A 27,135-nucleotide genomic window follows, 5' to 3' on the forward strand; every position below is an offset into this window, starting at 1 on the left:
CTGCAGTATTTAGCAAATCTTCACTGATAATACAACCAGTAATCACCACAATGCATTTTAAAGTGAAAGTTCAACCAAAAATTTAAATTCCGTAATCACGTACTCACACTCATGTCGTTCCAAACCTGTATGTCTTTCATGGTACACACAAGTAGGATTGGGAGGGTTAACTACAGATTACAGAATACAAAATACACATGTTAAAAATACATTCTCTGAAAAACTGAAATATCTTATGCAGTGTTGTTTCTAAAACAAGATAAATCAAACTGATCTTGTTTTAAGGATTTTTAGATATTTTTACAGGAAAACAATAAAAAAAATATTATCAAGAATATGATTTTGCCCTAATATCAAAGGTCTTACTAGACAAAAAGAAATTATGATCCAACGTGAATTTTCTTGATAAAAAAATATGATCGTGCCTGGTAACGTGCATATAAAATGGCTAGAAATAGCATTTTAAGCTGATAATTTACACAAGGTTTATTTCTAATTCTGCTGCTCCAAACTTACTTCAAACTTACTTCTCTGCTCGTATGAATGTATCACATCGCAAGAAAATGTTTCACCGCTGTTCAAATGCACTTTGGATCGCATCATTTATATGGATAATGTTTTCCATCTGAAAGGACTAAATATGAAATGAAACAAATGACAATAAAATGCAAAGTAATCTCTTCAGTAATCAAAATACTTTTTGAATGTAACTGTATTCTAATTACCAATGATTTAAATTGTAACTGTAGTGGAATACAGTTACTTCTATTCTGTATTTTAAATACGTAATCCCGTTACATGTATTCCGTTACTCCCCAACACTGCACACAAACGATGCGCGGCAGAATGTTCATGCTACTCTTTTTCCATACAACAAAAATCACATGGAGCACAATACAACATTTGTTGTTTTACAAACGTGCTTTGAAGGAGATTTTCAGTGAATATTGACCTCAATCTTTGTGCATTCCTCACGCAAAGTGACTGCATGGCTTTAGAAGATGTTTAATAAAGTACACAAGTCATATGACTACTATTATGGTGCTATTTTTGGAGCTTTATAGGCTCTTGTCATTGTATGCTTTCACTTTATGGATAAAACCCCCCCCCCCCCCCAAAAAAAAAAACAGGGTTAAAGTTTTCCTTTTCTGTTCCCGGAAGATAAAATCTGATTTAGACACTGAAAACATTAAATCTCTTTTACACAGTTGCATCATGTTTCATTAGCTTGAAATCATTTTAAGCCCTTTGTTAAAATGAAGCTTACTGAAAGACCTGTTAATATGATTTTGGTCCTACCCTGATAAGCACTTTAATTACAAACAAAAACTGCACAAACCAGAAACCATGAAAACCTTTTATGTGTAGAACGACACATTTTACACAACAGAATTAACTTGTTATAAAGTTATACGTGTAATTTCATACAGTATTTGCTAAAATTCACTCATGCTCAAGGAATTAAAGGGATAATTCACCCAAAAATTCTCTTATCATTTACTCACCCCCATGCCATCCCAGATGTGTATGGCTTTCTTTCTTCTGCTGAACACAAATTAAGATTTTTGGAAGAATATTTCAGCTCTGTAGGCCCATATAATGCAAGTCTACAGGTTCCAAAACTTTGAAGCTCCAAAAGCACATAAAGGCAGCATAAAAGTAATCCATACGACTCCAGTGGTTAAATCCATGTCTTCAGAAGCGATATGACAGGTGTGGGTGAGAAACAGATTTTTTTTACTATATCCACTTTTAAACAGCTTTCCTCAATCCTCTTCATTTTTTTGCGATTTACATTCTTCATGAATTTTGCTACCTACTGGGCAGGGAGAATTTATAGTATTTAAATATGTAACTTTTTCTCACCCACACCTGTAATATCGCTTCTGAATACATGGATTTAACCACTTGAGTCTTATGGTTTGCTTTTATGCTGCCTTTATGTGCTTTCTGAGCTTCAAAGTTTGGATCTTGTTTAATTGCATTGTATGGACCTACAGAGCTGAGATATTCTTCTAAAAATCTTTGTGTTTATCAGAGGTCATACACATCTGGGATGGCACGAGGCCGAGTAAATGAGAATTTATGTTTTTGGATGAACTATCCCTTTAATTCACACTTTAAATTTTCTTAAATTTGTTCATTTTATAAAAATATTATGCCTTATTACACCACAACTGACCTATAGTAAAAACATCTTTTCACAATACGCTCAACTTTATCTCCATGTTTGACATTTGTATGTTGATGTAATGCATTTAAAAGTGAGACCAGAGGTTTTAGAATTTTTGACCAAAAGCGCTTTATTATGTCAAAAGCTGTACATGTAATGTGTGAAGTTATGAACTTTTGGGGGCCCTGGAACGCTTCTTGCGCACCACCACTGGCTTCTGACTCCTCAAGATGGCGCTAGTGCGTCTCAGAGCAGCCTGGAAGACAGAGACAATTAAATATTATCTAATAAACATCAAAAGCTCTGTATTTTTATACTGAAATGAGTTTAAATATATGCAATATTTATTGATTATATTTATATACACAAAATATTTTTATAAAATATTTTACATTTTTCCAATTACAACTTGCAGTAGACAATGCACTACAGTGAGCAGGTGTGGTAAACTCACCATGCGCAGGTCCCTCCTGTATTTATTTTTGCGGATGATGTTCCTAACGCTGGCGAGGGTGGCGCGGGAGTTCTTGTTGATGGTGATCTTCTCGTATGAGGTGGCAGGTTTACGCTGACCTGAAACACACATACACACACCACCTTTTAACTGAAGAGAATGCGTCACACTTCTAAAACAAAAGCTAACTTACAATTTATGAATTTTCCAGTTATTTAAATAGCAAGGATTTAAAACATTTTTTTTTTTATAGCTGACAAAATTCATAGCCGAGCATACAGTAACTAAAAAAATGTTTAATTCACATATATAGAAATGTCCACAACTTTTCCTAAACCTGAAAATCATAATTTTATTGCACTCCTATTGCATTCAGAATCTGCATAGACCAATTTGACCCGATGGAATTCAAGCTCAAAATCATTCATATCCCGATGGTTTTCATCTAAAACTATACTGCAAGTCATTAATAAGTTCTTAACTGCTCATACATATTTTTGCCAAGTTAACTAATACAAGTTAATTAATATGCATTGTTTTTTAGAATACATTTAGAACTTTCAAACTATACATCAACTACAGCAAAAGCATGTGAAGACATTTTTTATCAACATCTGTAAAAAAAATACAATTATATACCATAATATACAATTTATATTAACATCTAATATGAGAATTATTAGTTATTTGAATGAATGTCCTATCACTCATAACTATTCAATATAACGGTGTTCAAAATTTATGAAACCAACTTATTCTTTTTTTGAACTAAACATCATTAAAACAACTCTTTGTTACATCTTTCATGTCTGTTTTGTAAAGGAATGTGTGATTATGTGTGTGTGCATGTTTGTAAACAAGATGCAGTCCCACTGAGAGACACAAAAGTGTGTGAGAGTGTATAGGAAAGAGGCAAAATGAGTGAAGTGTTTATAAGAAAAAATCAAATTCATCCACATACAAAAAAATCTATGTGTGTGAAGCCATATTGATGCCCGGGTCAAAATTGACCCGCGAACTCAAAAGATGTAACAATTGTACTTAAAAATCAGAAAAAAAATTATTATGTGTATTTGATGGTCTTGACAAAGTCACAAAGTTTGGATCAGTACCAAAAACAATGCGGTATTTATAAATTATCTAACTCTCCCGGATCAAAAATTACCCGAACGCACTAGGAGGGTTAAGGCGAAACATACTTCAGGCAAGTACGCAGACGCTTGACCAATGCATGTGGTCCAGATGTACATTCATTACATATGCTCTTGTGGTTACAAACCTCAGACCACAAGAGGGCGATATATTTTTTTAAGATGTGACCACAAAACCGGTGCTGCGCCTGAAACCAGGAAAACGCTGCCTTCGGAGGCTGTATACAGCAGCAGGATGAAAATAAGGTGCTTTTCAAACTGTTCAGAGACCAGTTCCTTAAGAGTTCCATTCATTCAAAATAGCTGTCAGTTAAGACATTAACTGATTAGGCAGCTGCCTACATTTTCAGATGCAGCCCGGATGTGGTAGATGAGTCGATAGTTGAGGAGTGGGGAGAGACACGGAGAAAAAACAAGTTAGTTTGAATGGACTGGGGACAAAAAGTCATTTAATTTTTGAAAAGATTTAACTCAAATTGCTGCCTCAGTCCGCCATGACAGTTGTTGATTGAAAGAAGAAAATCGGCTCTAGCACCCCTTGTGGCAACGCTAATACAGCGCGTACTTGCGTTGTGTTATGAATTGAGAGCTGACACATTTCACAACGCAACGACGCATGAAATCAAGCTTGCGTAGCACGGTGCGTCTGCGTTCACGTACTTACGTAGAGTATGTTTGGGCCTTTAAAATTCCCTGATATTTCCAGGTTTTCCATGACCATGGGAATCTTGTATACATTTGATGTGCTCATCACTCACCTGCACGTTTCTTCAGGATAACGACCACACCCTTGCCATCATTGGCCGGCTCAATGCCAACAGTCTTCTGGTGAATGAGACCATTGAAACGGAAAGCATTCCTGGCCTTTAGGTTATTTGGCTCCTGGAAAAAGAGGAATATTCAACATCAGGAATCCAGAATGCAGTAATGACTCAAACATTATACTGACCCAAAACAAGGTTTCAAAAGTTCAGCCTAGTTTCACCATTATCACCACTGTTAATCTGTACATAAACCTGTATTTATTCAAGGGAGGTAAATGAACTCTTTTGAGAACACAATCTATATCTATCTATCTATATATATATATATATATATATATATATATAGGTAAATTATTTGGGAACATGAAACGGCAACATTACCAGTAGCATCTACGTCATCTCAAACCATTTAAAACAACTATTGGCTTATATTATTGTATAATTAAAATGCAATACATTTTTATAACCTCAAAGAGTCTTAATGAAATAATACTTTTAAACATCTGACACTCCAGAGAACTATGTGATTAGAAACAGTGACACACTTCACTTAAAAGAAATAGTGACCATCAATAAACTCTTTCCCTCCAATACATTTAACATTTAACCTAAAGTCATAGTCAGGGTCAGAAATTAAAGGGGCGTTCAGGGCAAAAAATGCCACTGAAATTTTAAATATAGCAGCAAAAAATGCCATCATAATGAATTCCTCTATTTAGGCCTAATTATTCATTTAATTGTATAAAGAGTCGGTGTTGACTGAATTTATGCATAAGAGGTAATACATTCTCAATCTAGTTATTCATATTGAGAATCTCGATTGATTACATTTAATACCTGACAAAAAGATGACCCCTTATTTTGCTAACAAGGCATACATTTACCCCTTAAATGGAAAAAGCTCATTTCTGCCTGCTGTTGTGATGCTACAAAAAAAAAAAAAAAATGTTATGCGTCAACTACCCATATAATGTAATGTTCACTAAGGAGTGTGCACGTTTACACACTCCAACCACATCACTAATGTTAAAAATCACTAGATACACTAGGACGATGATATAAAGTGTCAATTGATAGAGATTTTTCCATATCGTTTATATCGTGATATGTACATTTCCATGTGCGTGGCATGGGCAGGGCTTCAGGTGAGACTGACAGAATTGAAGAAACATTGTTTTTTCCGACATTTAAAATTTTTCTGCGGCTGCCCAAGAAAATTCAATGACATTCAAAAGCTCTAAATATGCTTTTCATCTGATGCATGCATCTGTATTTCACGTGAATGTGGAGGAGCTTGCAAGTGCGTGCAACTCCAGCAGGCTTCCTGTATTTATGCTCCACAGACAGGAGAGCGCAGAGCCGGATCACTCGTGCTGCTCAGTTATTTGACCCAGTAAAAACCCTAATGGAGAAAGACAACTCAACAGAACGGGACGGCTACCAAACAAGTAAAGAAAACTAAGAGAAGCACGTTATTAAAACAGGTGTGACATCTGTGCTGTGGGTTCACAAAAGCCGACACAGGGCAGAAAGATGTAATCTGCAAACTGTGACGCATGACGATAATCACTCATAATACAAGCAATCTGTTTTAGCACCTCAAAATGAAGCACGCAACAGAATATTATGAAAACAAAAAGATGCACTCTGCATTAATTTGGTGAAATTTATTTTTTGGATTTTTTATATGTGTATTATGTTCTTTGTTGCACTGAGAAGATCTTGAGTTTCTTGAGGAAAGTTTATAATAATAATAATAATAATAATAATAATAATAATAATGGTTAACAATGTCAGACTGATGTGGCATAATGTGAAATGTAGCTTGAGTTTTTATTTTATTACTTTGACAATATCGGAGTTTGAAATTTCCAAATGTAGGCATTACAATATTATTTAGTATATAAACCAATTTTAATTGATTTTCCAGAAAACGTTTACTATATCGTAATATCTATCGTTATCATGATATAAAACGACTCGTATCATGATTTAAGATTTTGCCTATTTAATGTCACAGCTAGCTAAAGTCACAATTTTCACCCCAATGCAAACTTAAGCTTAAAAATTAGTTTCAAATGATCAGTGGCTTCCTAAAAACACTTTCGAAGAGAGAGAGAAAAAAAAGAAATACACCATCAATGTCCATGCTTGGGTCTTTGAAGGATAAACAAGCCTCATTTACTGCAGTGTTAACCTAGTCATATCACATCTCCAGTGTGTAGTTCAAGTGCAGTGACATACAGTGCTGTAGGTCTGTTTGTTCCTCTTGATAAGGAAACTGGAGGTGTTTCTGACAACCATCCACTGCAAATGAGACGATGCCATGATGACTGTCCTGAATGAATCAAATCAATAGAGATCGTGTTATAAACAGAGCACAACTCCATCACGGTTGACTCTCACTTTAGTCACATATATTTATGCCCCTACCAAAACTGTATCTCATAATAAAGCATATACTCGTATCTAATTAGTGCCTGTAATGTTATCAATCACTAACTCATTGCTCCTCGTATAAAACTACAATAACACACGCTTCCAAACATACAAGAGCAATGTTCAGTTTGCTTTTACATCAATTATAGAGATAAAAGCCGACTTTATCTGTAGTTTAGACAGTGTTTTTGACCATAGGCTGCGGTCTGATGTTGGTCTCACTCAGTAAAGGCCTCTCTAAGCAAAACCAGCAGCGTTTATTAAATATATTTATTCACACAACACTGGATATTATAGCTCCTAGCCGATTTATAACAAATTCGATACACTTACATACATATTTAATTCAAAAACGTGGGTTTTAAAGTGTTAAATCAAGTTGAAAATATCGCACAAGACGACCACGTTACCTATTCGGCGGAGGAAGAGGGGGGAAAGGAAGAAGTTCCGGTTCCGGTGGAACTTACGTAGTTTCTTATGTCCCCGAGTGGATTAGTAACATAAGTTTCAGTGCGTATAAAAACATTTATATACATTTTACATCTATATTAGAGGATTTCATCAATTTGATTCAAAATTTAGCCAAGGACGAGTGTTAAAATGTGTTTTCAGAAGAGGACTTTATGTTTGTAGTGCGGATGAATATTAGAGGTTTGTATACGTCACTCAGCGTGCGCTCTACGTCATTTTCATGCGTTCTCTGACCATAACAACACAGCCCTGGTGTCTGCTGTAAACACGTCAAGATTCATATTATAAAAACATCGAGGACACTCGAGACATGTAAATGGCAGCAGTGTTTGATATGTTAGGAATACAAACAGATGAATTTGTTCTTCAGCTCGGTTTACTATGATTAAATGATATAACAGAGAGTCTCCATCAGTTAACGTTACAGTGATGGAGATTGATGAAGATCTAGAGACACTGGGAGAGAAACTGTATGATGTAATTCATCCAAAATACACAGAGATGAGACCTAAACTTACAGGTGATCTATCTATCTATCTATCTGTCTGTCTGTCTGTCTGTCTATCTATCTATCTGTCTATCTATCTATCTGTCTATCTATCTACAGCATCTGTCTTTCTGTCTATCTATTTGTCTGTCTATCTATCATCTGTCTATCTATCTATCTGTCTGTCTACAGTATCTGTCTATAAATCATCTATCTATCTATCTGTCTATCTATCATCTATCTATCTGTCTATCTACAGCATCTGTCTTTCTGTCTATCTATCTATCATCTGTCTATCTACAGTATCTGTCTGTCTGTCTATAAATTGTCTATCTGTCTATCTATCGTCTATCTATCTGTCTATCTATCTATCTATCTATCTGTCTATCTACAGTATCTGTCTGTCTATCTATCTGTCTATCTGTCTATCTATCATCTATCTGTCTATATATCTATCTATCTATCATCTGTCTATCTACAGTATCTGTCTGTCTATCTATCTATCATCTGTGTATCTGTCTGTCATCTATCTATCTATCTATCTATATCTGTCTATCTACAGTATCTGTCTTTGTCTATTTGTCTATCTATCATCTGTCTATCTGTCATCTATCTATCTATCTATCTATCTATCTTGCATAAATATACAATACTATTAGTGCAATATACAATACAGTCCTACAGTTTTAGATGTTTATTTGTCTGCAGGTATGTTGCTGTTGTTGCTCAGATGCTGCAGGATGAATCTCTGTTGAATGAAGCACTAGAGAGAGCAGTGACTGCTCTCACATAATCAATAAACAGGTAATACACACACACACACAAACACACACGCAAACAGACAAACAAACACCACCACAAACAAGGAAGCACATCTGTAGGTACTCAAACACACACTGTGGGTATGTTTGGAATAGCATACTTGCATACTACTTGTTCTTTTTTTACAGTGCGTATACTGCACACATTATGCACATTATCTTTTTTCATAGAAAACAGAAAAGATCTACTGCAATTGTCAAAATGTGCCACATGAGATACTGTACTTCCACCTTCTATTTCCAGTGTGACAAATAAACCAGAATGGCAGTTTTAAACATCTCTTCCATAACACGTTATTTGATCAGACTGCCAAAATGACACAGAATTAGATTAAAAAGTTAAGTAACTGGGTTACTGTCTAATTAGGTTGTCCAAGGTGATAAAAACAAGAAATCCAGTTTAAAACACATGTATCAACTTCTTAGAGATGTAATCTTTGAGACCATTAAAAAAAAATTAAAATAATAATAAAATAAAACATTTATAGCATTTTCTAGAAAAAAAAATATTTAAAAACTTTAAAAATCATGTAATGTGGTGCAACCATCAAATAAAATGTATTCAAATACTTTCCTTGCACCTTGAATACATTAGAGTATACTCAAATATATCATTCATTTTAACAATATTCTTAATCAGTTAATTTAAATAATTAATTATAATTGTTTCAAACATATTTTCAAGGTTAAAAATATTTTCACATTTAAAAAAAAAAATTGAGTCAAGAATGTTAAGAAGTTTTCTCGGAGTTATACCAAATGACCTGAACAAAATGTGCATTAAAAAAAAAAAAAAAAAAAAATATATATATATATATATATATATATATATATATATATATTTTTTTTTATATATTTTTTTTTTTTATTATTTTTTTATTAAATTGACAAAATTTGATTTCTTTTAAAACTTCACATACAGTCTTGAGGGTCTAAAGGGGTCTTGTTTGTTTTATTTATTTGTCACATGACATCAAAATGGCAACATATGGTGGACAAAAGTTTTTCAAATATTATTAATATAAAATATTATAATATTATAAATATAAGTTTCACTGCTTCTTTTTTAAGAAATAATAATAAAAGATTGTTCTGCACTACTCATGCCAACGTTTCTTTTTTCAAGAATTTCAGCTTTTAATGACTCTTATTTTTGATTTTTTTTACGGTCTCCAGATGGTTACACCACATGACATTTTTTACTTTAAACCCAAGACAAAATATCAAAATTACTTTGAACTTAGTAACTAAAAACATGCTCATCATAGTAGAGGTTTATTCAAGTAACTGTTTTGTGTGCATTGCATTTGTAATGTATTTTTGAATAATTTAATAGATCTGGATAAAATAAAAATTAGTGTCAGGTCATTGACCTAACTGTTTTTATTTCCAAGATGATAACTGGATACTACTATCAGAATGAAACATTCACCGTAGTGAGGTCATTTGACAACAATGTAACTACTATTGCAATGTTTATCCTACAGTTTTGCCTTCAGTTTCATGTAGTATGCAAGTACATAACTTATGCTTGACCTGTTATATTTATCTTTTTAGTGAACCTGTGTCTCAAACTGATAATGCAGCTTCTGTCTCCTCTTCTGTGAACAGCTGTATGACCTTACTGACCTCTACAACACCAGACACACACAGAAAATAAAAGGTTAATCAGTCCTTCACTGTGCAAAAAGACCTAATGAGGGAATTCAAAGTCTGTTGTAATAGTAACATTGCCATTACAACTGTGCAGGCATGTTATTGGAGCAGAAAAAGGAGGCAGTCCTTCAGCTTCTGTCAGATCCTACACTCCTATTTGAAATGCTGCTTAATATTGTTGCTAATGTTGCTACATACCTTATGGAACTGCCTTTGTGTTTGGAGCATACATATGATGCCTTAAAATGCTGTCTAGGAAGGCAGCTCACTAGGTTTTGGAACAGAGCTTTGATCTGAGGCTTGGACAACATGTTCTGGTTTTTCAGGTGTAGGGAGGGCAACGAAATGACAGATGTGAATGACGGAGAGCGAGAATTGGCGAAACGCTTTTCAGTATTGTACAGCAGCTAGATCCCGCCCACTGTGCTGACATCACAGGTGAGCTACTGAAATAATTTGCATGCAGGATGCTTGACTTGAGAGTGCTTTGCATTTACTATGTGATATCAATGGCTATGTAAAACGTGTGTGTATGGATGCTACTCGAAATGGATACGGGAACTCTGCAGCGAATCCTGTCAGATCAGGCAATGTTGGAGGAAGCAGTTCAAAGGGCAAAAATGCACACACACATACGTTCTCATCATTTGAGCCCAGATTTGATTTAGAATGATTATACTAATGTATAGAACAGCACAATGCAACCAATTTCCTACATAGCTGTGCTAGTTGCATGTCTCCTCTATCAGTCTGTGGTCTCTTTCTTGCACAATTTCAACCGAATCTAATATCAGCCGGTCACTCCTTCAGGGTTTGAAGATGACAGAAACTGAAATGGTGTTTTCTGTCTATGTCCACAGGAAGACGCTCTGAGCCAGACACACACGCAAATGTCAAAATGAGGCCTGGGAAACTCTACAGACCATGTGATCTGGAAAACACAATATAATGGATCATCAAGAGAAACTTAGTAATTTAGACTCTTGGTTATTGATATTGCTGTACATTTAACTTGCACATCTTAAGACGTTGTTCATATGAACTTTTTAAAATGCTATTTTTGGGCTATTTGCCACTTTTTATTCATATAGAGGGCACAGGAAATTATCATGGAGAGTGTGACCAGATACTGCACATGATTGATTCAAACCTACGTTTCCTGCAAGAGCACCACAGCACAACGCATCTAGAGGCTTTGATGTTCCACAAGCGCACATTTAAGACATTATGCTCTCGGAGTTGTCATAATCAGCGATCATTAAAGATTTGTTTATTTAATTTGCATTAAAAATAATATATCTCTGTAAATAAAGAATGCAAATGGTATTTAATTTAATGTTTTAACATACAGTGTGAGTCTTATTTCACTCTGTGGCTTTGTATGAGATTAATGCATGTTCAGCTTTGTTTTTAACCTCTTTTGTCATTAACTAATGAAATAATAAGTTGGGGTGGGACATATTAAAGGGTTTGTCCTGTTGTTGTTTTTTTAAATAGCTAATAGTGTTTAGTTTATGTCAGTGGTGAACCATGATTTGCTTCTTGCTAGTCAGAAGCATTTTATGGGGCAAAAGGATCCACATTTTATTAGGTGTCTTTAACTACTATTTACTTAAGCATTTGATAAAATGTGCTTATTTTGTACATGGTGTTGCATTTAATTATGTCTGTAATTACACTGTTAACCTTACCCGTTAACCTACCCGTACCTCAGTAGCAATAAATGTGAATCTTGTAAGAATTTTGCAGGGCAAAATGTAGTTACACAATAATATCATTATATTGTATGTATTTTGATGTTAGTACATAGTAGTTAAAGATACCTAATATAAAGTGTGACTGGACGTTTTCCTGGCTAAAAGTTTAATTTTGTCAAATTTAAAGGGATAGTTACCAAAAATTGAAAATGCTCTCATCATTTAATCACCCTCATACCATCTCAGATGTGTATGACTTTCTTTCTTCTGCTGAACACAAAGAGTTTTAGAAAAGTATATCAGCTCTGTAGGTCCTCGCAATGTAAGTGAATGGTGACCAAAACTTTGAAGCTCCAAAAGCACAAAGGCAGAATAAAAGTAATCCACACAACTCAAGTGGTTAAATCCATGGCTTCTGAAGTGATATGATAGGTGTGGGTGAAAAACAGTCAACATGCAAGTCCTTTTTTTTTTTACTATAAATATCCACTTTCAGATTCTTTTTTGTTTTTGGTTATTTGCATTCTTTGAGCATATCGTCACCTACTGGGCAGGGAGAAGAATTTATGGTACACCTCACACACACCCATCATACCGCTCCTGAAGATACTGATTTAACAACTGGAGTCTTACGGATTACATTTATGCTGGCCTTATATGCATTTTGGAGCTTCAAAATTTGGGATAAAATGTTTTGCATTGTGTGGACCTACAGAGCTGAGATATTCTTCTAAATATCTTTGTGTTCAGCAGAATAAACATCTGAGATGGCATGAGGGTGACTAAATGAGAATTTTTATTTTTGGGTGAACCGTCCTTTTAAGAAAACTAGCATATAAATGGCCTACACGCTAATAGAGAAGAGAAAATGCATGAAGCATCAAAGAACAAGATCTACATATCACTTCACTTGTACTAAAAGCTTTTTGACAAACTAAAAGCCACAAAAAACAAAACAAAAAAAACCTCCAATTATGATTATCTAATCCAAATAATACCACACTTTACCATACAAATACACATAATAGGCACATGCATGCAAAAGCACACTTTTTGAAGTATTAGAGAGCTCAAAAATATCTTTATTACCACTTTTGTAAAGAATTGTACAGTCGATTTCTAAACACAATGGAAAAATCCAAGCTTTCTTCATACAGAGCCATCCTTTGGAATTACAAAACCCCGCTGTTATCATGGACCCCGGAATGAGCAAGGAATAATTGTGTGATTAATAAGACATGAAAAGAAACAAATCAGAGATTGAGATCAAGTCTGGAAAATAATATTTTATGAGCAAAAACCGCCAACACGCAAATGATCACAGGATTTGGTAAATCATATAAATGTAATTATTTGCTACTGACATAATTAGGGACTCGATCTGAAAGTAGACATTAGAAGAGATCTGTTTGCTTTGCACGTAATGACTATGCTTACACAAACTCATCCTGTCCATTGACACGAGTCCGTTTTGATCATTTCATCTTGACAGGAAGCTTAATAAATATCTAAAACATTCTGGTAGGCTGCACTGTTCTGATGACAGCAGGCCAGATCGTCCTCACTAATACATGCACTGGCTGCCTTCCATCAACAAGAAACGACCACATTTCCTCTCCATACACATACACGCGTTCATACACACTCGCGCACATTCACCCTGCTAAAATAAGTAGACTACACTATGGAAAATTAAACTACACCGGGCTAATTCGCAATATTGCACTTGTGTTCACACTGCTCGTGTTGAGGAACTGTCGCCCGGTCCATATAAACGTTGCATGAGGGTGGAATTAGATTGCAACGGGAACGATAAGCCAAGAGGGTCTGTGCGGATCAGATCCATTCACTCCAAATTCATCCGAGATCGGAAAATTATGATGATTATGATGGTGACGACAATGTTATTTGGGAGGCTGAAGACCAGATGCCAGTGCTTCTAGGAGTTCAGGCAGGAACCAAACTTCAGTCTGATCTGGTATAGAACCTCAATTTGATCTAGAACTACAGCGCTGCTGTTACTTCATTGTGGGGTATCCTCTCTGGCCCAACCGACCTTGTCGAGCATGACTTGGAGGAGCAGACTGAAACAGAAAGACAAAAACAGATCTTGAGAAGACCACATAAAGTATAAAGAACAAAATAACATATTGATTGTGTAAATAATTCAAGTGTTAAAGTTTACCTAAAAATTTACATTTCGATATCTAATTATTTTTCGTGGAACACAAATCATATTAAAGCTAAATGTCCAGGCTGTTCTTTTCCAAATTCATACAATGAAAGTAAATGGGGGACTGAAGCTGTTAAGCTCCTTAGGGGACAAAAATGCCTTACTTTTTCAAGCCAACATACTGTCATTCTAAAAACTTGGTTTAGGTTTTTAAAAAAGTAAATAAATAAAAGACCAAACTTTTTACTGTAACTCATCCTATAGCATTTAAGCTATATCCACCAAACTTGGCAGTTGGCACAGACTTTTCTGATGCATTGCTAAATTTTTTCTAACTGATCAGACTTACGGTTTTTGCACAGCGGACAATCAAACAATGGAAAAATCCCATAAACTTACATTGATGGAATGTTCAAACAGGCCAATGGAATGCTCGTTAATTCAAACTCCAACTGTCAAAAATGTTAATGTAAACAAGCCCACAAAAGGACTTTGATCTGCTTTAAAACATACTTCACGCAAGTACACAAACGTGAGCATTTCGCCAACACACGGCCAACGCGTGGTCCCGTTGTACATACACTACGTGCGCTCTTGCGTTGCTCTGGTGGTTGCAAACCTCGGACCACAAGCGGGCGAAATAGTTTTTAGGCGCCACAAAACCGGATGTGGTGGAGTCAATGTTGACAGTTGAGGAGTGTGCTTTTGTATTTGCTAGAAAGATGACAGAGAATTTGTATAATCTAACTTGTCCGGCAAGACTCTCCTCAAATTGCTGCTCCGCCATGACAGTTGCTGATTAAAAAAAGAAAATCCGCTGTAGCGCCCCTTGCGGCAACGCTGAGAATACAGCGTATAGCGTTAGCTTAAGGCCCAAACATACTCTATGCAAGTACGTGAATACAGACACATCTTGCTACACAAGCTCGATTTCATGCGTCGTTGCGTTGTGAAATGTGTCAAAGCGCAGTTCATAACCTACCATAAGCCAGAGTATCGCAAGAGCGCACATAATGTATGAACAACGGGACCACGCGTTGGCGAAGCGCTCGCGTCTGCGTACTTGCGTGAAGTATGTTTGGGCCCTTATGAATTGTGCTCTGACACATTTCACAAAGATGCGCCTGCATTCACGTACTTGCATAGAGTATGTTTGGGCCTTTAGCCATTCTACCTTCCATGAGACTGAGCCGTTGATTTAGCCACACACCCTCTTTCCAAAACACCACACCGATACCGCTGAAACTGACACAAAGCATGTTCCCACGGCTGTCAAACACAACAGTTGCGAAATAGCGCCCTCAGCTGACAAATTATAAATCAGAATATGGCAATAAACCTCAATAATCTGCTGCAACGACAATACTATGAGAACGCACAAAATGATTGACAGGCAGAAAGCGTCATTGTCCGCGGACATATTTTTGTTTGCTGTTTACAAAGTCTAGAGCTGTCACAGAGACTGGTGAGATATCTCATGACAGTTATTTCAGTGATATCTTTCAGGGAGTAGGAAAATGTTTGCATACTGTGACAAGGAGGAGGGCAGGGCCGGGCATGCTTAGTCACAATTGGGCTAATCAGCTGAGGAGAGTGATAACTACAACGGAACTCGGCAGTTCGGGAGAGAGAGAGCCACAGGCAGCTGCCATGTGTGCGTTTGTGTTGTGTGTGTCTTTTTGTTTAAGTTCTTATTAAATATTATTTTGACTGTTCAGCCATTTCCCGCCGCCTCCTTTCCCATTCCAACCTTGTTACATTGGTTCCAAAACCCGGGGAGGAGGAGGGATGCGCTGTCGTGGAGTCCTCGCCACTGCCATCCACCCAAAGGAGCAGCCGCGGCCATCCACCGGGGGACGGAGGAGTTGCTGCCGACTGCCTGGACGCAGAGGAACGGCCACTGACCACAAGGGGAGGAGGGGCTAGCTGCCGGCCGCCTGGAGTGGTGGAGCCGCTGCCAGGGGCGGAGGAGTTCCCTACCGGCCTCCAAAACGCGGAGGCTGTATGTGCAATATACTGTATGTGCTGACGAGGCACGTTTCCGTATGCTCGCATTTTCTTTCCATGCACTTACTTCAAATTAAAACTCTTGATAATTATCTAATCAAAATAACAAAATATGCATTAAAGTATGGATTTAAATATGGATATTGTCAATTATGACCGATTTAGACACAGCACATCCCCACAAGGTGGCAGTGATTGTTTATATTTCACCTCCAGAAGATGCGGTCATACTCAAGAATCCTCCAATGGCAGGTTTTTAAAGATAACCAATAGTTTCAACTATTAATAGTTAAAACTATTAATCTGCAAAAATGATATATTGGTCGACCGATAGTGCCAAATAAACAATCGGCAAAAACTATTTATCGGTCGACCTCTAGTAAGAACTAATTTCATGATGCTTTTGTAGCTTGACAACCACTGGTTGCCTCTTTCATTGTGTAGAAAAGAGCAGACTGACATTTTACTCAATAACTTCTACTGTGTTTTAAAGCAGTGTTTCAAAACTGGTGGGTCACAGGTCTATTTGGATTTGGTCACGGATATCAGGGAAAGAACAATGCCATGGTTCTCCCATTGAAACATTTTCGGTGGCCGCCCAAGTCAAATTAAGGGCTGCTGATGCAAATGTAATAATCTTGCATTTAGCTAAAGGCTTCTCATCTGCACTGCGATTTTTTTCATGCTAATGATCTGCTTTGCTCTCTGGCATGCGCAACAACTGGGCTTCCCTTGATATTGCGGCAGGCAGAACACAAAACTGATGTGACCCATTGTAATTCTAGTGAGAATTTTCTCATTTAAAACGCTTTGGAGGAAGTCAGGTAAAACCTCTCAAACAGTAGGCAGCCCAGATTAATGGACCTCCGAGACTAATGGCCAAATTATGAACAAAATTCATCTCCTGTGTAATATGTTCTGTTTAAATTATATTTGATATAGGAAATTAATGAGATAATAAAAAATTATTGGCTCATACAAATAAATAGGCTCTTCAATATTTAAAAGGAGGGAGAGAAAACTTCATGTACCTTTTGTTGTTGACAACCATGAACAAAAATATACAAGATAAAAGAAAATCCGACCGAGGATACATTAATTATAGGTTACATTTTTTCCTATGGCGGGTCACCACTTGATGTCCAATGTAAAATCTGGATCCTGATGCAAAACCAGTTGAGAACCACTGTTTTAATGCATCATGAAAGTTAGTAAATGATGACAGAATTTACATTCTTGGGTAGACTATCCCTATAAGCTTGTGGTATGTTAAACATTTCATATATTTGATAGGAAAATAGGTATATCTACCTGAGCAAATTGGGAGGGGTTGTAAAATGTCACACCCCCTGTAGGCGGAGGTCCATGTGCTGGCTGCTGAGTGGGAACCTATGAGAATACAGCTGTGGTTACCATAGGAACAGGAGAGCAGTATCACCACCCAACTCCATGGATACACGGACTACCATGTACACTGAAAGTCATGATTAGCATGCGGCACATGATTAGTTAATGTGTGCAAGCATGCATCAAGATGGGCGGAGCCTGTCTTCAGCACGCCTCTTTCAAATCCAAGAGCCCTTCCTACTGGCTCAGCGTTCTGTCAGTGATATCAGGGCTGCAGGTAACACAGAAGGTGTCGTGCTGTAGGGGTGGCATCAGAAGCGGGCAGATGTGTTTGTACACTTACAGTACTTGCTTTACTATGTAGCTTTTGCAAGCACTGTATCCTACTTTAGTTTTCTTATTACAGTGTCTGAAAAAGGGTGTGAATTGTTGTTTGTGTGTGCATGTTTGTGGGGGTAAATCTCATAAAATCATATCCAGGTCACATTTCACACCAAAATCATGTGGAAAATGAAGCTTCTAATTTTCTCAAACAATTACTTATTTACTTTTTTTTTTTTTTTTTTTGAATTGTGACATTATTTTTATGACAGTTCAACACATTTCCTCCAAATTCTCAGGATCATAATGCATTCTGGATATTTTACTTTTGTTTTTCTGTAATTTTGAATATTCTCAAATGGCAATTCTCTTTATATCCCAATTACTACAACATTTATTTTTACAAAAAAGGTGTTACAATTGCCTTTTTTTATATCAGTGTAAATGACCTAAAGGCAGTAAATCAAATACTACCATGATGTATAATAAAATGTAAAAAAATTTTTTTTTTTGTGTAATTAATTTAGGGGAAAATGTGCTTAACTGTCATGAAAATCATGTCACAATGGAAAATATCTTAATGGCCTTAATAAATAATGTTTTCTTTAAGCAAAAATGTTTTTTTTTTTAACGGGTGAAATATGACCCCGACATTTTCATGACAGGTTTTGTGATATTTGTGTTTGTTTCAGATAAAACCATCTAAAAGTACCTGATTTAAGTGCTGACTCACTTCTCGAGACAGAGAACTCATTGAGCTAGAACGTGACAGCTAGAACAGTAGGAATAAACCAAACAAACAAACAAAAACACCACAAACCCAAATTAATCTCATGCAGCACCATCTTAATTTACAATCGGTCAATCATATGATTATTACATCTGAATCAGTGTTCTCTATAGCGATGACACACCTCAGTGGCCAATCAGAGCACGTGTACGTCTTTAGCATGCGTTCACACTCTCAAAAACATGCACTTTTTAGCATATTACAGCATTTGAGATTATAATGAGAGCCCATAATCATGGAATAAGAGTTAGAGACACCAGATCAAGAGTGTGTTTGTAATAGGTAGTAAGTGTATATAAAAGCATTTTAATTATAAAATTAACACATAATAATTGTGTTAATTTGCATTTGTGGATGAAAGAGCTAGGCATGACATGATGAAATGGCATTAAGAGATGAAATATTAAAGGATGATCTGACCTCTCCTAATTTGGTTCCCTCTGGACCGGGAGGCAAAGCATTCAGATTAAACATCTAAATAGAAAACACACATTTATTATAATCAATGTGTATTAAAAGCATGTTTAGGAATGTGTGTAGTTTTATTAGTTTGGTGGTTGAGTGTGGGTCCAAAATAAATGCTAAATGCAAGTTTGTATGATAAATGCTGCTAAGGCAAGTATATATAAAACATGAGAATAAAAAAAAAATAAAAAATAAAATTGTCATTCATGAAATAATTACATATTAGTGCTGCCAGTCGCTTAATTTTTAATTTATTAAATCACATAATTTTTTGTAGTTAATCGCAGATTTGGAAAAGTGCTGATATTTTACACTATATATAGTTATTTTCCTGTCAATATTAATTTATTTCCATTTTAGGAAAGAAAACAAAACAATATGTAACAATATAATGCTTTATTACATTTTTTCAAACAAAGCCTTCTACAGTATAAAGATAGAAATTCACTAAAATAGCACCAATTTAATTAACATTAAACACTTCCCAAAGTCTAAGTGGGAGTTTGACTAATTGAAAGAACTAGTCTCCACATAGGTTGCATCTTCATTGCAATGGGCATTAAATCTCTTAAACTCTCGTCCTTCACAATATTAATCTGCCGGCATACTGTGGCTATGCGCTTTGCTACAGCAATCGTGATGCTGCATTCATGATTCGTGTAAATCGTCGCTTTGAACTCCACATGAAAAGCGCTTGCAGACAAAAATGTTTCATTCTGCATTTTGATGATAGTTAAGACTTGACGTGCTTCTGTGGTAATTAAAATTCACCTTACTTAGGCTGAAAAATCCTTGATTTCTGTCACAAGTTCCATCTAGGCTCAGTGTTTAGAGCTCCTTTCTCCATGATTTGATCACTGACACGGAATCACTGCTGTGTGTGTGTTGTGAAGTGTGCATCAGTGTAATGATTCCAGGAGGACACTTCACAAAGGTTCCGCCCTTTATACAAGTGTTTATGCTGCTTTATGCTGTATTAACGATAAAAGCGTTATCGCAATTAAGAAAAATTAACGTGTTAAACTTTTAAAATTAATCGCATGTGTTAACGTGTTAATTCTGACAGATTTATTACATATGCATGTAAAAGGCTGGTAGCTATTATAGGAACTGTAAAATAATAAATTGTGTAGATCACAATGCAAAAATAACTCTTTATGGCATAAGCTACATGAACAAATGAAATTAAAATGGTACTGGAATACTGAAGAAATGAGCCTTCAAACAACATTTGCCATTTTCTAACTACTTGTATGCTTCTATACTCTCAATTTGTTGTTTTCACTGTGATACAGGACAAATTGAGTAATATGTGTACCTGTGGTACAGTGGCACCAGTCTGCTCTGTATTTTCTCCACTGGCTTCTGGAACACTTCCTTCCATTGGCTGCTGCTCATCTGGAGCTGAGGAGAGCAGTGTTACACTCCACACAATAATACACTGATACACAAACGCTCTGATGTACACAAACACACACCTGCGGCAGGTGTAAAGAGGTTGGCTGGCATTGCCATGGGTGCGAGAGGAGCAAACAGGTCAGCAGGGGGCGGTACTGCAGTGGCGGGTTTAGAACCTCCACGACCAGGATTCAACACGTCCACATAACGACTCCTAGTGCCTGAAACATGCACAAACACGCTTATAGAGCAGTCATGAGCATCACTTTGGGTTCAAAGTGTTTAAGCAGATGACTGATTAGACAATAAGAGAGGGTCAGGAAGAAAAAGATGTGTGACTAAGTGCCTATTATGGGGCGACATACCTGCTCTCCTAGAGAACATATTCACAGGTGGCCCTGCCCCTGGACCGCCCATTGCCAGTGGACCTGCCCCTGGACCACCCATTGGAGCTTTGGGAATGCTGGTGGGTGGAGGGGGAGGAGGTTTGCTCTGAAACACACAAATTAATTAGTCTGAATGATGCATATATCAGACAGCCTTTTAATGCATATCACAAACTAATTGTTGTGCTGTACCTCTTCCTCAGGCTCGTCCAAATTGACCCATCTTTGCTTCTTTTCATCCCAAACAATCTAAAACATGAATAATAATGCCCATGAAAGCTGTGAAACAAGACACAAGAGTGTAAATAAACAGCAAGTAGTTGAAAAGTGAAAGCAGAAAAGTTTGTACAGATTTGTTCTTGTCGTCTGGTAGATGTGCTTCATTCTTTCGCTTTGGATACAACCAGGTCAGCCAACCACTACCACCACCACCTCCCTGCTTAAGAAACAAAAAGAGAGTTTTAAGACATTTCATATTCATTGCAACTGTGTAATTGTCAAGTTGGTCTGCATCTTTCTCAGTTTGCGTAATTGTTAAATTTTGGCCACCGACAACTTTTTAGCTGAAAATGCTATTTTCGATTTTGGCTGTATGTGAAAATAGACTGAAAACAGTTAACCATTAACCAAAACTTTAATGTGAAGAAAACTGTATCCATCATAAAGTGATCCAGCTATTCGTGGATTTTACTTAAATATTTAGATTTCAGCTGACGATTCTAATTAGAATTCAATATAACTCTAAATTAAAATCAAATTTATACTCCAAATTATCACTATTTTAAGCTCGGATAGGCCTGCGAGAAAAGAGAATTATCAAAATATGAATTTAGACTTGACCAACACATAATAGGTATAGATTTAAAGCTTAGAAGCTCTACTTCACAATGCATGTAAACTGAACAAGTGCTTTGAAATTTGCAGACAAATCAGAATTTTTCCATCCTGAAAATTTCTTACAAATTTTGCACTGTACATATTACTGTAATCGGTAAAAAACATCAAAATGATCAAACAGCCATGTGTCATATGTTGTTGGAAAGCTCTCAAAGAATAGAATAGAGCCAGCCAAAAATAAAGCGAGTAATAGTTAAGTATATGTCTTTGACATACATGTTTCATATGAGCAACACCTGTTCACATGCCGCATTTTCACATATAACTTCATGAAAAATAAGAAATAAAAATCCGCTGGCTACCACCCCTGGAGTTCGCTAGTTCGAATCCCAGGGCATGCTGAGTGACTCCAGCTAGGTCTCCTAAGCAACCAAATCGGCCCGGTTGCTAGGGAGGGTAGAGTCACATGCGGTAACCTCCTCGTGATCGCTATAATGTGGTTCGTTCTCGGTGGGGTGTGTGGTGAGTTGAGCGCAGTTGCCGCGGTGGATGGTGTGAAGCCTCCACATGTGCTATGTCTCCGTGGCAACGCCACGTAATAAGATGCGCAGGTTGACGATCTCAGACGTGGAGGCAACTGGGATTCGTCCCCCACCACCCGGACTGAGGCAAATCACTACGCGACCACGAGGACTAAAAAGAACATTGGGATTTGGGCATTCCAAATTGGTAGAAAAATAAAAAATAAAATAAAAAAATAAGAATCAGAACATAATATATCACATACCATTACTTGGAGGCGGCGATTATCTTTAAAACGAGCTCACACACACAAAGTAATCGGATGCATAGATCAATTGATAACACACAGGAACAACAATATGCACACATCACCCTGCTATCTGGCAACTCGTTATCTGGCTACAAACACATTAGCTTTCCTGGATCAGATGACATCATCGGAAATGCTGTAGAGTCATGGATCACTAAACTAATCGAACTGGGTTCAGACTGCTCCAACCAGTGGTGACAGTACTCCATATTTGGGCAGAGAGTCATGTAATCAACCACTCCAATTACATATGGCCACCACTAGATTCATGCCAAGTACATGACACAGACTCAATGATGACTCAAATGGCACAGAATGAAATTCTGTGAAATCTCATTACTATAATCATGTCTGCATGCTTTGCAAACCTTTAGTCATTGTTGTGTTTGCATGTGTAATTAGTTCTTATGTACAATTATTATGTTTTATTTGTTTGGAGACGTTTTTGGACACTAGGATAAATTATTTTTGTAAATAACTTTTGATTGCTTTGTCATATCAACACAACATTTTACTCAGTTACAGGAGACATGACTGAGAACAAAACAAAAGCAGTTTTTCAGAGCCATGATATTTACACCCCAAGGTATCTAATGTCAAATCAGGAAAAAAAAAAAAAAAAAAAGGTTAATTTTTCTTTAGATTAACGCATTGACCAATTTTCAAATGACATTTTATTCAGCTCCATGTAAGTTCTGAACACTGGTTAGAATAATGTGGAACCTCTGTGATGTGTACAGGGGTCATTACACCGATGCACACACCACAAACACACACAACAGTGATTCCGTGTCAATAATCAAGTTATGGAGAAAGGACCTCTGGACTCGCTGGAGTGAAGCGTTTCCCCAGCACAGTGTAGCGCTTCCGTATTTCATATGGAGTTCAAATCGGCATGAATCATGTGAATGCCATGATTAATATTGTAGAATATGAGAGTTTAAGAGATTGAATGCCCATTGCAATGAATACTAATGAATATGAAATGTATAATTATATTAAGAATGTTATTTTTTTTTTTTTTTTTAATCTTTGGTTTTCAGCCCAGTTTGTCTAGATTTTCAGTTTCAGCACAATGTTTTGATTTGGCTCCTCACAATTTGTGAATATGTACTGACCTTCTTGGGAGAGTCTTTCTTGGGCTTCTTGGGTTCTTCCTGGGGCGGAGCCTCTGGGATGGGTGGGGGAGGTGGAGAAGTATTAAGGACTACTGAACTGCTGCGTTCTCGTCCTGAATGATTGGACGACTCTGACGTTGTGCGAGACCGACGATCTGATGTCTGAAATGCAGAGATAATCAGGGCAAAATGTATGCATTGGGAAAAAATTTTTAATAAAAAATGATAAAAACAGGTACAGAGAGGAAATAAAAACAGATAAAGATGGATTGTACCATGTGCACTGACGATTGTGAAGTGGTTCTGGATCTTCTGCCCGGACCCTTAAGAGAACCACAACAGGAACCAGTTAAACAAATTACATAAGCACAAAACATCTAACAATGGTCAGATTAAGTAACAAGAATTTACACAATTATTCCAAAGTTAATTTTTCCAAATAAATAACTTGGTTACTTTCAGGTTAAAAACGTGCTACTTTTCAAATTAATTTACTGACAAAGATATTTGAAAACTCACATTCAAATAATGCAAAACCAACTTAAATGTAAGGCCTATGATATCTTCCAAAAAAAAAAGTAACAATTAAAGTTAACATTACAATACTTTTAAAAGTCTTTTAAAACATCTGAAACAAGTAACAGTTGTTGCTTAAAATAATGTATTTTCATTTAGTGACAAATACAAGTACAAATGAAGTAAAAAGTAGCAGAAAGGTGACATTCCACAGAAAGTAACAATGTAGAGTATTTGGAAACTTAATTTTGGGGAGTAATGCAACAATGTAGCATTACCGAACAATGGTGGTGGCAACAAATATGGTATTCTGGGCTTCTATTTTTGTTAACTCACCATGCGTGCCATTTCATCATAGAAGTCCTTTCCCTGAGGAGGGGGGAACGTTGGAGAAGTCTGAGGGAACTGCTGAGGCGAGGAAGGGCCAGTTTCTGCCACAGGCATTGGTGGGGGCATCTGAGGTGGCATCTGTGGAGGCATTTCTGTGGGGTTGTAGGTGGGTATTTGTTGGGGCAGTTGTGAGGGTATTTGAGATGGCATGTGCATGTATTGCTCATGCATATCAGGCTGGTACGGTGCCACAAAGTTGGGCTGTGGAGTTCCCGAGGCCACTGGGTAGAACGGAACACTTTCAGCAGGAGGTGGGGCCTGCTGTAGAGGGACTGCCCCTTCCTGGAGAATAGTGGGAGGGGCTACAAAGAGATAACAGTAAATGGTGATTGATAAGAGGCATCAAAATGAACACAACATGAGAAAATTTGATAAAACTAAACTATGGTGACGCTCACAGTTTCTCCATGCACACACACGCATTGCCCACTATGTCGTACCTGGTGGCATTAGCTGTACCCCTGCAGGGGGCAAAAGAGAAGTCATGAGTGGATTGTGGGGATCAGAGGTCAAATTTGAGGGGTCAGGTGGGCTGCACTGGTCCTCTGAACTGGGAGTACTGCAGTGGTACAGCTGTGGTGTACTGCGATCTGCTCGGAAAGCTATAACACCTTCCTGGATGGGACAAGAACATGCACAGTATAGTAGTAAAAATAGTAATCTGAATTAGTCTAGAAAAGTCACTTTTTATGGAGATTAAAGCCAAGTTCCTTTTGCGTTGCTTTTTCTTGCAATCATTAGGGTGAGGCTCACTTCCAGAACGAAAGCGCTACAATTGGCTTGAAGGTGTTATTTATTGTCCGAAGTGGAAGTTTTTGTGTTTGTCCCTCTGACACAATGTATATATAACCATGCCCCTGTCATGTTCTTTAATGAACTCTAAATGCAAGATTTTTGTCAACACTTCCAGATATAAATGGTGTACATTTAAAAAGGTGTAATGTGTTGCTAGTTAATCCCATGATTATGTAATATGTGCAGCTTATAAAGTGTTACCCTCAACAGTTCCAACAATAAAAAAGACACACCTTGATTTGTCCATCGAGTTGTCTGAGATGTAGTAACCAATCGGGCTCAATAAACAGCTCCTGCTCGGGTCTCTCCTTCAACTGAGGGTCAAAAAACCTCAACCTGACAGACATCTGTGATAAAACACAGGATAAAAGATCAGACCTGACTAGTTCAGTTCCTACATAGGCTGAATAAACATTTGAGCACATCACCAGCAAGTGTATCTACAGTACCTGTATGAGCTGACTGATGAACACAGGTGAGTGGTACTCGGGTAGACTCAAGAGAGCATCCGAGATGACCTCACAGTAATGGAGGGCTTGAGCGCAAAGTCCCGCCTCTGCCAGTCGGCACGCGTAGATGAACTTGAACACCTGTGTAGGTAAAAGAGCAAAGGTCATGATCTCAAAAATACACAAACACAGACTAAGACTACTAAGGTAAAAATCATAATATACTGACGGATGTATGTTTATACATGCGTCTCACCTGGAAGTTGGGTAGAGAGAGAGGCTGAGAGCAGAGAGACTGAGCATACTCATACGATTCTGTACGCTGAATTGCCTCTGTTGAACAGAACTTCAAAAACGGCAAACTAAGAGAGAGAAAGAGAAAGAGAGACTTAAGCATGAGTGCATGAATGGATATTATGTTATCATATTATTATAAATTATAATCAGTAAAAACATCAAACTGATCAAATAGCCATGTGTCATATGTTGTTGGAAGCTCTCAAAGAGTAGAATACAACCAGCCTAATATAGTGAGTAATAGCTAAGTATATGTCTTTGACAATTACATTGGTGTTGCTTATATGCCGTGTTTACACTTAGAACTTCAGGAAAAATAAACGGAACATAAAATATCACATACCATTATTTAGGGGAGGTGATTATCTTTCAACCGAGCCCACAGACAAGGTAATCGGATACATAGATCATTAGATCATCCACACAAAGCACAATGTTACATATGGCCACCAAGAGATGGCGCCATGTAAATGACACAAACTCGATGCAGACTCAATGAGTCTAAAGGTACTCATTCTGTGAAATCTCATTACTAAAATCATGTCTCCATGCTATACATACCTTAAGTCATTGTTGTGTTTGCATGTGTAATTAATTGTTTGTGTACAATTATTATGTTTTATTTGTCTGGAGACGTTTTGGGACACTATGATAATTTATTTTTGCAATGCTATAACTTTTGATTGCTTTGTTGTATCAACAACATTTTTCTTAGATGCAGTTGACATGATTGGGAAAACAAAAGCAGATTTTTGGAGCCACCTTATTTACACCCAGAGATACACTGGTGGCCAAAAGTTTGAAATAATGTACATATTTAGCTGTTTCAGAAGGAAATTGGTACTTTAATTCACCAAGGTGCCATTCTGCTGATCACAAAGTTTTTTTTGTTTTTTTTTTG

General features: G+C 36.9%; 2 protein-coding genes and 1 long non-coding RNA gene across 8 annotated transcripts in view; 1 reads left to right on the forward strand and 2 right to left on the reverse strand.

Annotated features, from left to right (window-relative positions):
- Positions 1-2,277: 2,277 nt before the first annotated feature.
- On the reverse strand, positions 2,278-7,445 carry LOC127428987 (60S ribosomal protein L28-like). Its single transcript, XM_051677698.1, has 5 exons — positions 7,392-7,445; positions 6,787-6,880; positions 4,537-4,660; positions 2,628-2,746; positions 2,278-2,429 (listed from the first exon to the last, which is right to left on the reverse strand). Exons 2-5 carry the CDS (start codon positions 6,868-6,870, stop codon positions 2,340-2,342), a joined length of 417 nt encoding a protein of 138 aa, XP_051533658.1. The 5' UTR covers positions 6,871-6,880; positions 7,392-7,445; the 3' UTR covers positions 2,278-2,339.
- A 96-nt stretch (positions 7,446-7,541) lies between these two features.
- Positions 7,542-12,603, forward strand: LOC127428988 (uncharacterized). 3 transcript variants are annotated; one of them, XR_007895216.1, is made up of 6 exons: positions 7,542-7,972; positions 8,648-8,743; positions 10,318-10,423; positions 10,743-10,854; positions 11,277-11,386; positions 11,508-12,603. It is a non-coding gene; the product is annotated as an uncharacterized LOC127428988 (long non-coding RNA). The 3 variants fall into 3 exon arrangements; XR_007895214.1 differs by having other exon boundaries at positions 11,277-12,599; XR_007895215.1 differs by having other exon boundaries at positions 10,372-10,423; positions 11,277-12,598.
- A 571-nt stretch (positions 12,604-13,174) lies between these two features.
- Positions 13,175-27,135, reverse strand: part of LOC127428735 (protein transport protein Sec16A-like) — a 30,607-nt gene continuing 16,646 nt past the window's right edge. Inside the window, exons 16-31 of one of the 4 annotated variants that reach the window (XM_051677309.1) lie at positions 26,194-26,299; positions 25,938-26,078; positions 25,722-25,835; positions 25,134-25,308; positions 24,640-24,995; positions 24,063-24,110; positions 23,788-23,949; positions 21,350-21,436; positions 21,193-21,249; positions 20,980-21,106; positions 20,695-20,835; positions 20,535-20,620; positions 19,172-19,225; positions 18,674-18,733; positions 17,605-17,682; positions 13,175-14,197 (exon numbers count right to left, since the gene is read on the reverse strand). In XM_051677309.1, the coding sequence (XP_051533269.1) occupies positions 14,132-14,197; positions 17,605-17,682; positions 18,674-18,733; positions 19,172-19,225; positions 20,535-20,620; positions 20,695-20,835; positions 20,980-21,106; positions 21,193-21,249; positions 21,350-21,436; positions 23,788-23,949; positions 24,063-24,110; positions 24,640-24,995; positions 25,134-25,308; positions 25,722-25,835; positions 25,938-26,078; positions 26,194-26,299 (1,858 nt within the window). In that variant the 3' untranslated portion in view covers positions 13,175-14,131. Of the gene's footprint in view, positions 14,198-17,604; positions 17,683-18,673; positions 18,734-19,171; positions 19,226-19,592; positions 20,188-20,534; positions 20,621-20,694; positions 20,836-20,979; positions 21,107-21,192; positions 21,250-21,349; positions 21,440-23,787; positions 23,950-24,062; positions 24,111-24,639; positions 24,996-25,133; positions 25,309-25,721; positions 25,836-25,937; positions 26,079-26,193; positions 26,300-27,135 lie in introns of those variants that run through there. The other 3 variants (XM_051677308.1, XM_051677310.1, XM_051677311.1) reach the window with 3 other exon arrangements.

This window comes from Myxocyprinus asiaticus, chromosome 38, assembly GCF_019703515.2.
Source record: "Myxocyprinus asiaticus isolate MX2 ecotype Aquarium Trade chromosome 38, UBuf_Myxa_2, whole genome shotgun sequence".
NCBI classification, from domain to species: domain Eukaryota; kingdom Metazoa; phylum Chordata; class Actinopteri; order Cypriniformes; family Catostomidae; genus Myxocyprinus; species Myxocyprinus asiaticus.